The 15,781-nt window shown below is 36.8% G+C and overlaps 1 protein-coding gene across 1 annotated transcript in view; it reads left to right on the top strand.

The window, feature by feature from the left end:
- The window catches only part of IMPACT (impact RWD domain protein), a 28,322-nt gene extending 12,969 nt beyond the window's left edge, over positions 1-15,353 (top strand). The window contains exons 6-11 of the mRNA XM_018039765.1: positions 1,024-1,146; positions 3,512-3,609; positions 6,179-6,252; positions 10,143-10,233; positions 11,572-11,706; positions 12,720-15,353. Of these exons, the coding sequence (XP_017895254.1) occupies positions 1,024-1,146; positions 3,512-3,609; positions 6,179-6,252; positions 10,143-10,233; positions 11,572-11,706; positions 12,720-12,788 (590 nt within the window). The 3' untranslated portion in view covers positions 12,789-15,353. The remainder of the gene's footprint in view (positions 1-1,023; positions 1,147-3,511; positions 3,610-6,178; positions 6,253-10,142; positions 10,234-11,571; positions 11,707-12,719) is intronic.

Below are 15,781 nucleotides of genomic sequence, written 5' to 3'. Positions count from 1 at the left end.
ATAGAAAAACCTGAATGAACATTTTGGCCAACTCAACATTTATAGAGAGAGGTGGGGGGAAGGAAAGGTTGGGGACAGAGGGAGAGGTTGATTGATTTTAAGGAATTGGCTCACAAAATTATAGAAGCTTGAAAGTCCAAAATCTGCAAGGTAGGCTGACAGCCTGGAGACCTAGAGAAGAAATGATATTGAAACTCAAGGCTATGAAAGCTGCATGTTGGCAGAATTCCCTCCTTGTCTTGGGAGGTCAGTCCTTTTTCTTTTAAGACCTTACCTGGATGAGTCTCGCTTGCATTGTGGAGGGCAATCTGCTTTATGCTAAGTCTACTGATTTGAATGTGGTTTCCATCTAAGAAATACCTTTGCAGAAATATGTAAAATAGTGTTTGACCAAGTATCTGTGAACCATGGTCTATCTAGGTTGTCATATCAAATTATCACATTTGACAAGTCTCTTGGGGGAGATACTTTGAGGCTGTGCTAATACCCTGTTTGTCTTCAAACTTTCATTCCCCCGCCCCCTGATTTTAGTATCAATTAGTGTATCTTCCCAACAATATTTATAAACAATATGGTGTTGTAACAATATGGTGATTCTCACTTCTTTCCTTCCTTCTTGGTATGATTAATTGGAATTATATTGTTAGAACAAGATGTCTCTTCTCCACATTTATTTGATTATTTACATTAGAATGAACTCATTTTATTTAGTGAGCTAAAATTCTATACTGTCATTATTTTGTTGCTCAGATTGTTCCAGGTTTGGCCTTTCAGAGTGCTCGCAGGTAGGCTCCTGTGTTATTTTTATAAGCTCCCATCTTTTTCTGAACATTCCTTTACTCTCTACAATCACAAGATGTCCCAGCTCATCTTACGTTTTCCTTGTCCCAACTCTGGAGACAACCACTTGTGAACACTGGTTCCTTCTGTTGAAGACTGATGTTTAGAGATGAAGACTCAAAGTTTTTTAAGTGTCATTTCTTATTGTCGTATGATCAGTCATAATGTCTCATATCCGCATAGGCCCAGACGTAAAGAAGAAAACTGAAGAGGAAGATGTTGAATGTGAAGATGATCTTGTTTTAGCATGTCAACCAGAAAATCAAGTTAAAACTTTGGATTTTGATGTCAGTGAAAATCGAACAGGTATAGTGAATGTTACTAGTTTATTTTGAGAACAGTAGTGATGTGGCTTCCCTGGTAGGTCAACTGGTAAAGAATCCACCTGCAATGCAGGAGACCTCGGTTCGATTCCTGGGTTGGGAAGATATCCTGGAGAAAGGATAGGATATCCACTCCAGTATCCTTGGGCTTCCCTGGTGGCCCAGGTGTAAAGAATCCACCTGGAATGTGGGAGACCTGGGTTCAATCCCTAGGTTGGGAAGATCGCCTGGAGGAGGGCATAGTAACACACCCTTGTATTCTTACCTGGAGAATCCCCATGGACAGAGGAGCCTGGTATGCTTACAGTCCGTGGGGTCACCAAGAGTCAGACACAGCTGAGTGACTCAGCACAGCACAGGGGGTAGCACTATGATTTGTTTTTGGAATGGTGTCAGTTCAGTTCAGTTCAGTTCAGTCGCTCAGTCGTGTCCGACTCTTTGCGACCGCATGAATCGCAGCAGGCCAGGCCTCCCTGTCCATCACCATCTCCTGGAGTTCACTCAGGCTCACGTCCATCGAGTCCGTGATGCCATCCAGCCATCTCATCCTCGGTCGTCCCCTTCTCCTCCTGCCCCCAGTCCCTCCCAGCATCAGAGTCTTTTCTAATGAGTCAACTCTTTGCATGAGGTGGCCAAAGTACTGGAGTTTCAGCTTTATCATTCCTTCCAAAGAAATCCCAGGGTTGATCTCCTTTAGAATGGACTGGTTAGATCTCTGAGAGATTTAGTAAACTGTCACATTTTAAGGGATTCTTATTTACAGAGAACTGGGTTATATTTTTCCTGCCTCTTGGTCATTTTGGTGTTTTCTAAGTCTATGAGAATAGTGAGGACAAAAATAGAAACTTAGTTTTTCTTTTTCTTTTTCTTTTTTTGCTGTTAGAGTTTTGAATTAGTGGTGGGAGAAATTGAAACTAAGAAAGCTATGTTAATGTTTTCAATTCATACCATTTTTATATTTTTAAAATCTTAGATCTACTGATGGCTCAGAGTTAAATTTTAGTCTGTGCTAACAAATATAAATACAGTAATTGAAGGTGCAACCACTGAATTAAAGCTAATGAAACGCCTGTAAGATTTTAGTTTTTGCTCAAATTTGTTCCATAATCGAGTAGTATTCAACTTATGAATAGGTTGCTGTGATAAATTAGCTCTTTGTTTCTATCAGAAAGTATGTTCCATTTTAGTATTTTAAAATTTTGAGTGATATCGTCAGTTCCTCACCTGTCTTACAAAAACATGATAGACCTGAGAGGATGTTCATTTTCTTTGAAGATAGGGAGTTTCCTCTGCTATCATATAGTACCTTTTAAATAGTGAATGAACATTTAAAGTTCTTGCATAGTTTCTCACAATTAGTGGAAGAGAGAGGACAAAGAAGTGAATGAGTAGGGGGACAAGACCCAGGATACCTGCCCCTGCTTCACTCCGAGTAGCTCCCATTTTATTCATTTACATATTTGTGGATTGGGCATAGGATTTCTTTAGAGAAAGAAGATTCACTATAAAAAGAGTGAAAATTAAAGTCGTAATAAATCACATCCAATTCATATTGACCTTAGTAGTGTACCAGTACAGTGGTCACAATCTTTTCAAAAAGACAACACAACTCGGGGGAAGGTCAAACATCCTCCATAAACCTGGCTTCTTATTCTATTCCTGCCATAAACCAGAGCAGGGATTTGAGGCAAGTTATTTGAAATGCTCCAGAAATATTTTTGTATGAATTAGTTGAAGTATTTTATCACTTGTAAGGTAAACTAACTTGTAGAAATAGAAAAAATTAATTGTTCGTAAGCTTGTTTAAAGGGCAGAATAACTGGAAATCAAGTACTCAATGGCATACCAATATGGTGTACTGTTGATATATTTAATTCAGTCCTACGAAGTAGGAACGGTTTTATTAGCAGAAAACATTATATTACAGCTATACAAAGTAAAGTCATAGGTTTCCCAACCCAGAGGTCCATCAACAGTAAAATAAATAAATACTCTGTATTAGCTGATCTTTTTGGCCTCAGGACTCCTTTATACTCTTAAAAGTTAGATATTATGCCAACTTATACTATTGAAACAGTCCAGTATTTGCATGCCAACCCGCCATTTTCACTGGGTGACCACTTAGCAGGTGAAAAGCATTTATAAGTCAAGTAGTTTTATCTTAATGTAGGATATACTGGGGGGACATTTTAAATTGTAATTTAACAGACAAACAGTATTGGTTATTTGAGTTGATTGGCCATGTAATTTACATCTCTTTGCTAACTCCCTCCGCTATACCATTTGCCCGTTTTTCAGTATTTGTATGTAAGAATTTTAAAAAGTAACATAATTCTTTACATTTATAGAAATAGAAGAATTACCTCCGATTGATCATGGCATTCCTATTACAGACCGAAGAAGTACTTTTCAGGCACACTTGGCTCCAGTAGTTTGTCCCAAACAGGTAAATTTACTGTGTCCAGTTCACTTTGATGTTGTTTTATCAAAGTAATTCATGCAGATGGTTTTGCAATAAAATATTTGTTTTTGCTTTTAGTTTTCATTCAAGACAAAAATTATTTCTGATTTTTCTACCCCCAAATTATTGGGACTCATGGAATATTTATTTCTGTTGATGACTGCTTTCAAAATTATATGCAGACTCTGATTAGGGCTTAACTAATGGATTTTCAAAGAAGAAAAACCCATTGTGGTGGCATAGAAAATTATGATGCTTACTAACTTGTTAAAAAATCATTTGTTTAAAAAAAAAATCATTTGTCATATCACAGGGGAGTTCTATAAAACCTAGCCTGATTTGTTGTTACCCAAGTAAGGGGACAGTAGACAGACTGATTGAGCTCAGTCTTTCCAGCCTGAATTCCTTTTCCTTTCAGCTTTCTGATTTTAGGTGACCTGATAACCACCAAAGGATATCATTAGGGAAACTTTTCAGTCAAAAATGGTATTCATAGGTCTTTGTCTTTCTCAATCTCTTCAGCAGAATTGTTTTCTTCTTCCTTGCTATAATCTACCCTAAACTTTATGAATGTAAGAGACAGTTTCAGTACACATATGAAGTTAAATTAACCAGAGAAGTCTTAGAGTAAGCATCGGTCTTCTTCCCTTTGGTCTCTCCAAGTTCTTGTAAAGCCCTATATATAGGAATATAATTTTTTGCACCAGGTTGCCTTTTAATTCTCTGTTAGTCTCTGGAAGAGGAAGTTCTTTTCTTCATTAATTTGTGGTTGGGATAAGAGCTTCTGGTGCAAACTTCTGAGATTTTCCCTCAGAAACCCCGTTTTCCCCTTGGCCATTACTTATAATCTTGTTGCCAGAATCCTTATACATTCTATTCTGAATCTCTTCATCCTGGATCCCTTTTCCATTTCTGATTATAGTCACTTAGACTAACAGGATCATAATTTGTGAGATCTGAAATAAATCTTAGAGGTCAGTGCCTACTTATTTTACTAATCAGGAATCTGAGTCTGAGAAACACAAGATAGCATCATTTCTGATCGAAGTTGGTCTCCCCGTCTCTAACTCAGTCTTCCTACCTCCAGTTTTATCCGTGCCCCTTGCCAACTACTTTTCTGGAAGATCTGACCACGTGTCACTCTTCCCCCGCATACTCAATAATCTTTGCTGATTTTCTTTGGCTGCAAGGAGAAATTCAAACATGTTATACAAGTCACTTTGTGCTATGACCCTGTGTTAATCATCTGATACATCTATCATTACATTCATACTCTAAAGGCAGAGCTACATAAAACTGTTGGTCACTTTCTGAACCTTTCTCTTTTATGTCCCTGCTAAGGTTGCCAGGATACCTACCTAAATTGGAATTTCAGATAAACATTATTGCATAGGTCATACGTATAATAAAAATATTGTGGTTTATCTGGAGTTCCATTTCAACTAAGTGAGAGTCACTCAGTCATGTCTGACTCTTTGTGACCCCATGGACTATGTAGTCCATGGATTTCTCCAGGCCAAAATACTGGAGTGGGTAGCCTTTCCCTTCTTCAGGGGATCTTCCTGACCCAGGAATCAAACCTGGGTCTCCTGCATTGCAGGCAGATTCTTTACCAACTGAGCTATTAGGGAAGCCCAAAGTGAAAGTTGCTCAGTCATGTCCGCCTATTTGTGACCCCATGGGCTGTACCGTCCATGGAATTCTCCAGGCCAGAATACTGGAGTGGGCAGCCTTTCCCTTCTCCAGGGGATCTTGCCAACCCAGGGATCGAATCCAGATCTCCTGCAGTGCAGGCAGATTCTTTGCCAGCTGAGCCACAGGGGAAGCCCAGGAATACTGGAGGGGGTAGCCTATCTCTTCTCCAGCGGGTCTTCCCGACCGAGGAATCGAACCAGGGTCTCCTGCATTGCAAGCGGATTCTTTACCAACTGAGCTATCAGGGAAGCCTCCCGTTAAACTTAAGCATTGTTTATTTCTTCCTACTAAATCTGGTCCATTTGTATATGCTCTTTCCTCTGAAGGAATGACTTCTTCTTGCCCCACCCTACTCTTCAGTTTTGATGCAGAATTGTCACGTATCTTTCAAGTTCTGGCTCTTGTTACATCCTCTCTGAACCTTATTTCTTCCAGGAAGAGTTTGGTTTCATAAGTTTTGAAACGTACCATTACTCTGCACTTCTCACGCTGGTAAATTTTCAGAGCCATTTCTAGAAATTCTCATATTCTCACTTAACTTTCTCTCTACAGTATGGGGAAAATTTCTTATATGCAAGTACCTTGGACATGATTACTGCTCAGATATTTGTTGAAAACTGGTGCTCAAAAATTCTAGAACTGTTTTTTTTTGGTACCAATTAGAGTAATTCAGTTTTTGCCCCTAAAAATGAGGAGAAAACTTTGGAAATGGCTTTTTCAAAATGTAGTTGATTCTTTAAATAACTGTTAATTTCAGTTCAACAGTATGTATATCAATATGCTTTAAGATTTTTTTTTAGCATTTACAGAGCAAATAAAAAATATATATCAGTTTATTTATATTGTTGCTGCTTTTAAGGTGAAAATGGTTCTTGCCAAATTGTATGAGAATAAGAAAATTGCTAGTGCCACCCACAACATCTATGCATACCGGTAAGTGATCATCACTACTTTAGGAATGTGCAGTTTGTCAAAAAAAAAAAAAAAAGGAGGGGGAAACAGATGCATGATTCAAAACAAACACCCAAGTATGTGTTTTCTTTTTTCCATTGTTAAAGTAATAATCATGTGTAAAATATTTGGAAATGGCAGAAAAAAAAGGAAAAGGTTAACCATTCTCTGCCATGCAGTGTAACTGATATTGTGAAATGTTTTCTATCTTTTCTTTGCAAAGTTTATTTTTTAATGCTTCATTCTAGTATCCAGGTTTTTCCTTAATATAACAAAAGCATTTTTCCATGTTGTTATATTGCTTTCTAAACATTATTTTAATGGCTTTGTAATACTTGTTTGAGGTTCCACACCACAATTCATTTAACCATTTCCTTTTTGTTTTTCATTTTTTAAAACTATTATAAAGAATAGTCCTGTGAACATCTTTGTATACTTTTTAGATTATTTCCTTAGGATAGGTTCTGGTTATTTCATATTCTTTTTTGAAATGAAACAGAAGTATAGTTAAAAAGGAAAAACTGAATAGATTCCTGGAAGTAGAATTATCAAAAAATGTGAACATTTTTGAAATTCTTAATCCATATTACCAAATTTTTTAAGAAGTTTCTTTAAACCAATTTATGCTCCCATTAGCAGTGAATTTGGAGTGCTTCTTTCACTACACATCTTTGAGTATGAAAGTTTTATACAAATCTCGGCAAAATTTGGTGTAAAGAGATGAAGGGTGTATTTTTTTAAATATTCAAATTTATACAGACTTAACATAGTTTAGGACTAAAATAGATCAGAATATAGACATAGGAATTTGGTATAAACTTAAAATGTGATTGAGACTATCTGTAAAATCTAGGCTATCTCAAATTCAGAAAACTCAAAAAAAATTATCACTTTTGATTGGTGAGTTTTTAATATTACTAAGTCACATCCCATTAAATGCCAAATCTTCCAAAAACCTATTTGTTACATAATTCCCTACTTATTAGAGTATCAGGGTATAGAATTTTGGTGTTTTAGTGAGTTAGGGTCATCAGTAAAAAGGAGAGATTAGATTGTGGTTGCTCTCAGTGGTTAGAATGTGCTGTAAAATTGTTAATAGGTACCATTTATTTAGTTCACATCTTTATTGAGTGCCTACTCTGTGCACTCAATTTACATGCATTAATTCTAATTATTTAAGTGATTGTGCCCCTGTAAAAAGGTGAACTTTTTCAAGATCACATCGTCGTTAAGTGATAGATCTGAATTTGAGAATTTAATGTTATTTATCTCTATCTTATTCCTGTCAATACACGGCTATGTGGCTGCCCCTTCAACAGTCACTGGACATGATACTGATTTTACGTTATCTGAAAGTGAAAGAGGAGAGTGAAAAAGTTGGCTTAATACTCAACATTCGGAAAATGAAGATCATGGCATCTGGTCCCATCACTTCATGGGAAGTAGATGGGGAAACAGTGGCAGACTTTATTTCTTTGGGCTCCAAAATCACTGCAGATGGTGATTGCAGCCATGAAATTAAAAGACACTTACTCTTTGGAAAGAAAGTTATGACCAACCTAGATAGTATATTCAAAAGCAGAGACATTACTTTACCAACAAAGGTCCGTCTAGTCAAGGCTATGGTTTTTTCAGTGGTCACGTATGGATGTGAGAGTTGGACTGTGAAGAAGGCTGAGTGCCAAAGAATTGATGCTTTTGAACTGTGGTGTTGGAGAAGACTCTTGAGAGTCCCTTGGACTGCAAGGAGATCCAGCCAGTCCATTCTAAAGGAGATCAGTCCTGGGTGTTCTTTGGAAGGACTGATGCTGAAGCTGAAACTCCAATATTTTAGCCACCTCATGCAAAGAGTTGACTTATTGGAAAAGACTCTGATGCTGGGAGGGATTGGGGGCAGGAGGAGAAGGGGACGACAGAGGATGAGACGGCTGGATGGCATCACCGACTTGATGGACATGAGTTTGAGTAAACTCCGGGAGATGGTGATGGACAGGGAGGGCTGGCTTGATGCGATTCATGAGGTCTCAAAGAGTGGGACACGACTAGATGACTGAACTGAACTGAAAATAAATAATGTGCCACATACTGTATTTCAAGCCCCAGGTTTAAGTACTTGAGTATTTTTGCATATTGATGGTGATCAACTATCACTTCTCACAGATGTCAGCTGACTGCATGTAACAGCCCCTCCAAATCACCCCCTTATATAATTGATATTTGGAAATGAAGGAGCTTAGCTTGTCAGAATTGTGTGTCAGAGAAGACTAAAAAGGCACAAAGTGGAAGCTTAAAGGACTCCACTGGGAGTTAAAGAAATAACTTGTATGTGGTCCATGGACTTTGTGTTGTGTGTTTTGAATGCTTAGGGTCCTTTTAAGGTTACTTCCTGGTTCTGGGGCTGTGTCCCTGCTTTCGAGTTATGGGGCACTCTTCAGGCCATTGGTCCACACAGGTATTGGATGCTGCATCTTTGTCGTCCTGGCATGTGAGGAAAGGGGTAGTGAAAATGTCCATGGTACTTCTTTTTTAAAAAAACAAAAACCTAACAGTACTGATTTATATAATTAAATTTCTTTTGTTCCTTAAAGTCAATCCCTGACTCCTTTTTACCTTAAATTTGCCATACAAAATTTTGTGTAATAGTACTAACTCTCTCTTCTTGAAATCAGGCCAACTCTAAATAATAGTAGAGCTTGGTTCAGTGTGTGTGTGTATGCATGCATGCATGCTCAGTGGCTTCAGTCTTAGCCGACACTTTGTGGCCCCATGGACTGTAGCCTGCCAGGCTCCTCTTTCCATGGAATTTTCCAGGCAAGAACCCTGGAGTGGGTTGCCATTTCCTCCTCCAGGGGATCTTCTCAACCCAGGGATCGAACTGGGCAGTAAATATTTACTGAGTAAATGAATGGATAAATGGATTGGTGGATGGATAGATGGATTGGTGGATGGAAAGACGGATGAATGAATGAATGAATATGATTGGTATAATAAAACTAATAAAGTTGACTTAGGTGTATAGATAAGGTAGTATTTGGCTTTTTATCACAGTAGCTGGAAAGATATCTTTGCTATATTTGCCTAGTCCTAGATAGAATATTACTATTTGTAGGGGCCCAAAAAATCCACTAGATGGCATATCTTAACTGGCACTGTTTTCTTTTTATACCTCTTACTTAGCTTCCAAGCTTGTTGAACTATAGTGTAGCCCTATTTATTATTCCAGATGCTAACTTTCTAGATAATTTAAATGGGTAAAAACACTGTGATTTATTTCTGATACTGATAACTATCCAGGGGGAAATTATGGAGAATAATAAATCTTACAATCCTTATAGTGGGGAAGATAAATGCTTCGTGGCTAGAATAAAGACTTTAGAAAAGTATAAAATATTGATTTAGGTTGGTTTTATCACCTCCATCTTTTTAATGTACTTTTTTTCTCCTTCACTAGAGCTTAGGCTCTTTGAGGACAGTGTACCAGCTGTTTCCTTTATACCATTTGTTAGTGCCTCTTATGTGTAATGTTCAGAGAGCTGACTCTCAGTAAACGTTTTTTAGTGACTACTCTATCTAATCTCAGCTTCAAGATTAAATGAAGCAGAGAGTGTCATATGTGTAAGCTCACTTTCTGAAATTGTAGCATTTCTGATTCAAAGGAAGTACCCTTGATTTTAGCTTTCCAGAATATAAAAAGGGAAGCATATTGGATAGTAAATCATCAGTGAAAATATAACCAATGTATATCAAGAAAGATTTTTTAAATAAATATGCTAATTTTGGAAGTAAATTGATGGCAACAAGTATGAGGGGGTATAACATTTATTTCAGTATTTCAAGGTTTCAAAGTGTAACACTGTGATATGGATTTCTAGAATATACTGTGAGGATAAGCAGACCTTCTTACAGGACTGTGAGGATGACGGGGAAACAGCAGCTGGTGGGCGTCTTCTCCATCTCATGGAGGTAAGTGTGAGTTAAACCCTGTCAGTCCTGTTCTGTGAGCCATAAAATTTCTCAGCCAAACAGCTCCATTTAGGAATAAGTCAATCAGTTATATGATATATAATGAGCCATATTTGGTTTTATGAGGAGATAATTTTTAAACATTGATTGAGAGATAACTTTAACCACTGGATATGGGGCAGAAAGCAAAAGGTTAATAACTTGTGCTGTGCTTTCAAGCTCTTCCAGTGATAGACAATAGAAGATTATCTTCAGCTCTGGAAAAAGTTATCCTTTTTTCTTCATGACAGTTTCCTCTCTGTTTTCTCTGTTCTGTCTTTGTAAAACTCATGTTGGTTGGATATTGGACTTCTGGGTAGATCCAGAATGTTTCTTTTTTTTTTTAATAAGTTGTTCATTTCATTGCTTTATGTTCTGAGACATTTTCTTGACTGCCTTCCAAAATACCTGTTGAATAAAAATTTTTTTTTTTTTTAGCAACCATATTTAATTTTCAGGAGTTCTTTCTTGTTGTCTATTTTCCCCTTTTCATAGTGTGCTTGCTGTTCTGCTTTTATGAATGCAAGTGTCTTCTGCAGTGTTTCTGAGTATAATAATTAGGGTTTTTTTCAGATGTTTTCTTCCTTAAATTTCTCCTTGTCCATTTTAGTTTGTTTATCTTGCCCTTTCTCTTTCTTGCTGCTGGATTTTCTTCATCTATCTGGTGATCATTGATTGTTCATTAATTTTAAGAATGGATTGGTTTTTTTCCCTAAGGTAGCTGCTGTAGTTTCTTCTGCCATTGTATGTAGAGGTTTGTTTTCTAACCAGGCCCTTCCCTTGATAGGAACTTTGGGGGGGTCAGGCCTGTAGACCGGTGGGCTTCATGTTAAGGGCAACATTTAACAAATGTCAAACTGTGGAAGACCTTACTGGTAGGCACCAGAGATTACTCATACAGCCTCAGTCCTGTCTAGCGGTTTGTTCAAAAGCAGGTTTTGTGCTGCTGTTTGACGTAAGAGTAGAAACCTGCCTAAGCTCAGCTATTCTGGTTGAAGTTACCAAGAACCGTAACCTACTGTATGACCTCCCCTTCACTCTGACTGGTGGCCTCCAGGTTTAGAATTTGAGGACATTGTGGAGCACAGTGATTGTTTTCCAAATTCCCTTCTCATTCTAACATCTGTCCCCTCAGTTGTTACTAACCTCACTCTACTCACTCATGGTTATGCCATTAAAGTCAGGGGGAAATTTTATGTGCAATTTTATATGTGTGTATATCTATTTTTTCATTTTTCTTTAAAACTCACATTTGTACTTGTCCATATCTGTACATAATTATGCTTCTGAAAATAACAGATTTTGAATGTGAGAGATGTCATGGTGGTGGTGTCACGCTGGTATGGAGGGGTTCTGCTAGGACCAGATCGCTTCAAACATATCAACAACTGTGCCAGAAACATTCTAGTGGAGAAGAACTACACAAATTCACCGGTAAGTGGTTACTGATACTATATCTAAAGAGTGTCTCACTACTGCTTGTGAGATTAAAAGAAAAACATGAAAAAGAAAATTAAGAGTGAATTAGAATGAGTGACGTACATTAGAAGAACCTTTAAACTAGGAAACTAGAGGCTTAGGCTTTGATCAGAACAATGTGATTGACTAGTTGTGTGATCTTGGGCAGATTGGTTCATCTCTTCAGACCTTAATTTCATAGATTCATGGGGTTTTATAAAAACCTTAAGACCAGTCAGTTTCCACTCCCTAAAGTTGAGGCCTGTAGAAGTTGCAGCTAATGCTACAGTGAACTGGATGGTCTTTAAACATCCATAAAATTCTAATATTCTCTGTTAGTGTCAAAGTATATCCCCTTTTCCCTGGCATGCCTTTAGATGCCTTCTTCTTTTATATTTTGAGATTTTTGTCTCATATTTCAGATATGTTCATATCTAATTCATTTAAATTTTGCTGCCTTACTTTGGAAAATGAACAATAGATTAAAAAACATTAAGGGGAATTCCCTCGGGTCCTGTGGTTAGGACTGTAGGCTTCCACTGCAGGGACATGGGTTCAGTCCTCAACCTCTGCAGCATGGCCAAAATATATATATTCACAGAAAATAATAAAATTCTCCAGGCAAGAATACTGGAGTGGGTTAAGCCATTCCCTCTCTAGGTGATCTTCCTGACCTAGGGTCTCTTGCACTGCAGGCAAATTCTTTACTGTCTGAGCCACCAGGGAAGTCCAATAAAAATAAACTTATAAATAAAATTGATACTACTTAAATATAAATTTGTTAGATAACTGAGATAAATGTTTTCTTTGATTACCCTTGACTGTTTTGGAAATATTAAAATAGAGTGTGATAAGTGAAAGAGCCCTGTAAAACGGAAAGATGATACATATGGAAGTAATTACACTTTCACTATTCTGCATATTCTGTATGACTAGATTTAAGATTCCTAAGTGTAGGAAGATACTACATTAATTTACATCTTTTTCAGGAAGAATCATCTAAGGCTTTGGGAAAGAACAAAAAAGTAAGAAAAGACAAGAAAAGGAGTGAACATTAACATCCGAAACTATATGAAAGGTTAATTTGCCTATAATTATATACAAATTCCATGGTCATCCAAGAATATATTGTGCAGAGAGAGAACCCTGGACTGTTCAAGTCAGCCAGTTCATTGTGAACACCAGCATATCTTTTGTTCTTTGGTTACATCATCTGCCAAAATAGAGAACTTGTGATATTTTCATGTGTGTTTCAGGCTGATTCAGAAGGATTAATTTGAAGTTAATCACCACTGCATCTAATTTTAGAAAGGTAACAGTTACCCAGGGCAGTACCTGAGTTAACTGTCCATTTCATTACATGTCAAGTGCCTTTGTTAGGTGGGGAAGAAGTGTCTCTAGAGGAACATAAATACCTGATTTCTCGTCATTGGGATTCTCATTTTGTTAAGTGAGTATTACCTTTTACTGCTCTTGATGGTTTATTGGAGTAGGAGCTCATTGAAGATGATCTTCAAGAGTTTCTTCTTGTGGTTTTAATTCATAAGTCTGTCACCTTTCATTTTATAGTGTTCATCATGGAGTAATGGATTAAGTGAAAATCCAGGCGTATACACCTGCAGTTAATGTGCTGAAGTGATAATTCATCTAACAGATTTGTTAGTAAAAGTGTTATGCCTCAGTTTTCTGTTGCAAATTGGTATTTGTGAATTTTAAAAGTGATTTTCTAGTCTCTACTTTTTTGTTTAATTCTTGTACTGTTAAGCAATAAATACGGTGTGCCAGTAGTCTCCTCCAACTGCTGAAATGTATCGGTGTAATAGTCTGGTTTCTTCGAACAACCTGGAAGTACTTTTCTTGTGATCTTCATTGAGGAATTAGAACTGTGCCGCCACTGTGATAGGTTAATGGGACATTTATGGAGTGGCATAGAGGCGGCAGAACGCTGCTGGTGCAGAGTGACAGTGTGCTGTGGAGTTCCGTAAATGTGGTGCGCTTTTCCTATTCATACTCCAGCTATCTTTCTCAGCTCCATGATTTCTGGAGAGAAAGAACGAATCTTTGATGGGAAAAACAGAAAATCCCTCTTTTTTCCCCCCATTCTTATAAAATCTTCCTTTCATCAGTTTTTTGTAAAAGTTGCTTTTTTCATTTGCAAGTTGTATAATTTGCCACTAGGCATTTAGAAAATAAATTTATCTATGAGGTATTATAAGTCATTAACTATTCCCTTTCAGATAATAGTTATACGCAACTATTAAAAATGATTAATTAGTCACAGATTTGCCTGAAATTCCTTCAAAGAAAGAAACAGAAATAAGGAAGCAGTTTGGAATGGTGCTGGAGCGTGGAAAACATCAAAGAAAAGTGGACACATTGGTTTTTTTTCCTATTCTCTAATGTTTTAGGAGATACAACATCTTGACTTGGTATTTTTAATTAGAATTTAGTAAACTGCTTTACTCTGGAATGAATTCTGAGAGGTAAAATCTAAATTACATTTGTTGTCAGTGTGTTTAATTGTTGTAACCCATATTTATTTAAAACATTTACCTCAAATTCCATGAAAAAGTATGTTTTATGTATTAACTGTTAAAGAACTTAAAGGCTATTAATTAACATTAAAATGGTTTCAGTTTTGGCATGTCAAAACCTGTCAAAGAAGATAAAAAACAGTAAGAACTGGTGCTACAGAAAAATGTGAGTTAATTTTTCTGCAACACCAAATTTGAATTTCTTTCTAGCTGTTTTATCTAACATGTATTTAGGTCTTTATGCTGCTGCTGCTAAGTCGCTTCAGTCGTGTCCGACTCTGTGCGACCCCATAGATGGCAGCCCACCAGGCTCCCCCATCCCTGGGATTCATCTTTATAGAAAACCTTTTAATCTCTGGTCCCATTTTCCCTTACTAAAAACAACAACAACAACAACAACAACTTATTTTTGCTTCTTTTATTAACCACATTTTCCAGACTAAAAAAACCCTAATATCCTTTGCCCAAAGTCAGCTAGTAAAAAACAGAGATCCAGAAGTCTCCAGTTATGGAACCTGAGTTATTTCACACTCTTCATTATGGACCCCTAACTAGTTATAGTATCCTTTTGTCTATTTAAAATTTCTCTCTATTAGAAGGTTTTCACATTCTCCAAATAATAATTCTCTATAGCCAGATCTATGCTGTGGCATATTTTATAGTATATTGTGTTAGTTAAAAATATTCTCCATATGCCAGTATGAAAGAGCAAGTAGCATCTACTTTTTAAATGGCAATAACAATATGATTTGGAGGTATATATCATGGTACAGAGCCTATTTGAAGAGAAATTGTATCAAATTGATCACAACCAAGAAAGAATAGCATGAAGCAGATACTGTTTGGAAGGCAGGTAAAATTTATTGTGAAAATTGTATAGCCACTTGTAATTCCACTGTCTAGAGATAACGTTATTAACATTTGGTATGCTTCTATTTTTTTTCCTATGCATGATTTTGTATATATGGCTATTTTTCTTTCCATAAAAATGGTATTAAACTGTATATACTGTTTTGTATCTTGCATATTTCATATAGAGGTATATTGTTAACATTTTCCCATGTCAATAAATATTCTTCTATGGCTTAATTTCTTATGGCTTTGTCATAGTCTCTATTCTGGGTATATCAAAATTTACTCACCATTTAGTATAAACAAGTTTCCAATATTTAAGTTTTTTTTCCAATTTCTCACTATTATAAACTATTAAGAGTTGTGTGCCAGAGATGGGGATGAAGACCAGATACATATTTCTAACTATAAATACAATACCACAACATGTAAAAACCATTCTTAACTCAGGAGGCAGACTATGGTTTGTGATCCATACTTTGCCAACCCTTCGTGTAGACCAAGTAGAAAGAGAAACAGGCAGGTCAAAAGTATAATGCTAACAGATAGGATTTGGGTCTCTGGACCTAGAAAAAAGTTTGTTTGTTTTTTCTATTTAGCCCAGATTTTCAGCTATATACTGTTTAGGGGCATGATAAAGTTAATTCGTAGTATCAGAATGCACA

The sequence above is a fragment of the Capra hircus genome, chromosome 24 (assembly GCF_001704415.2).
Source record: "Capra hircus breed San Clemente chromosome 24, ASM170441v1, whole genome shotgun sequence".
Lineage (NCBI taxonomy): Eukaryota > Metazoa > Chordata > Mammalia > Artiodactyla > Bovidae > Capra > Capra hircus.
This window is presented reverse-complemented; position numbering and strand designations above follow the sequence as displayed.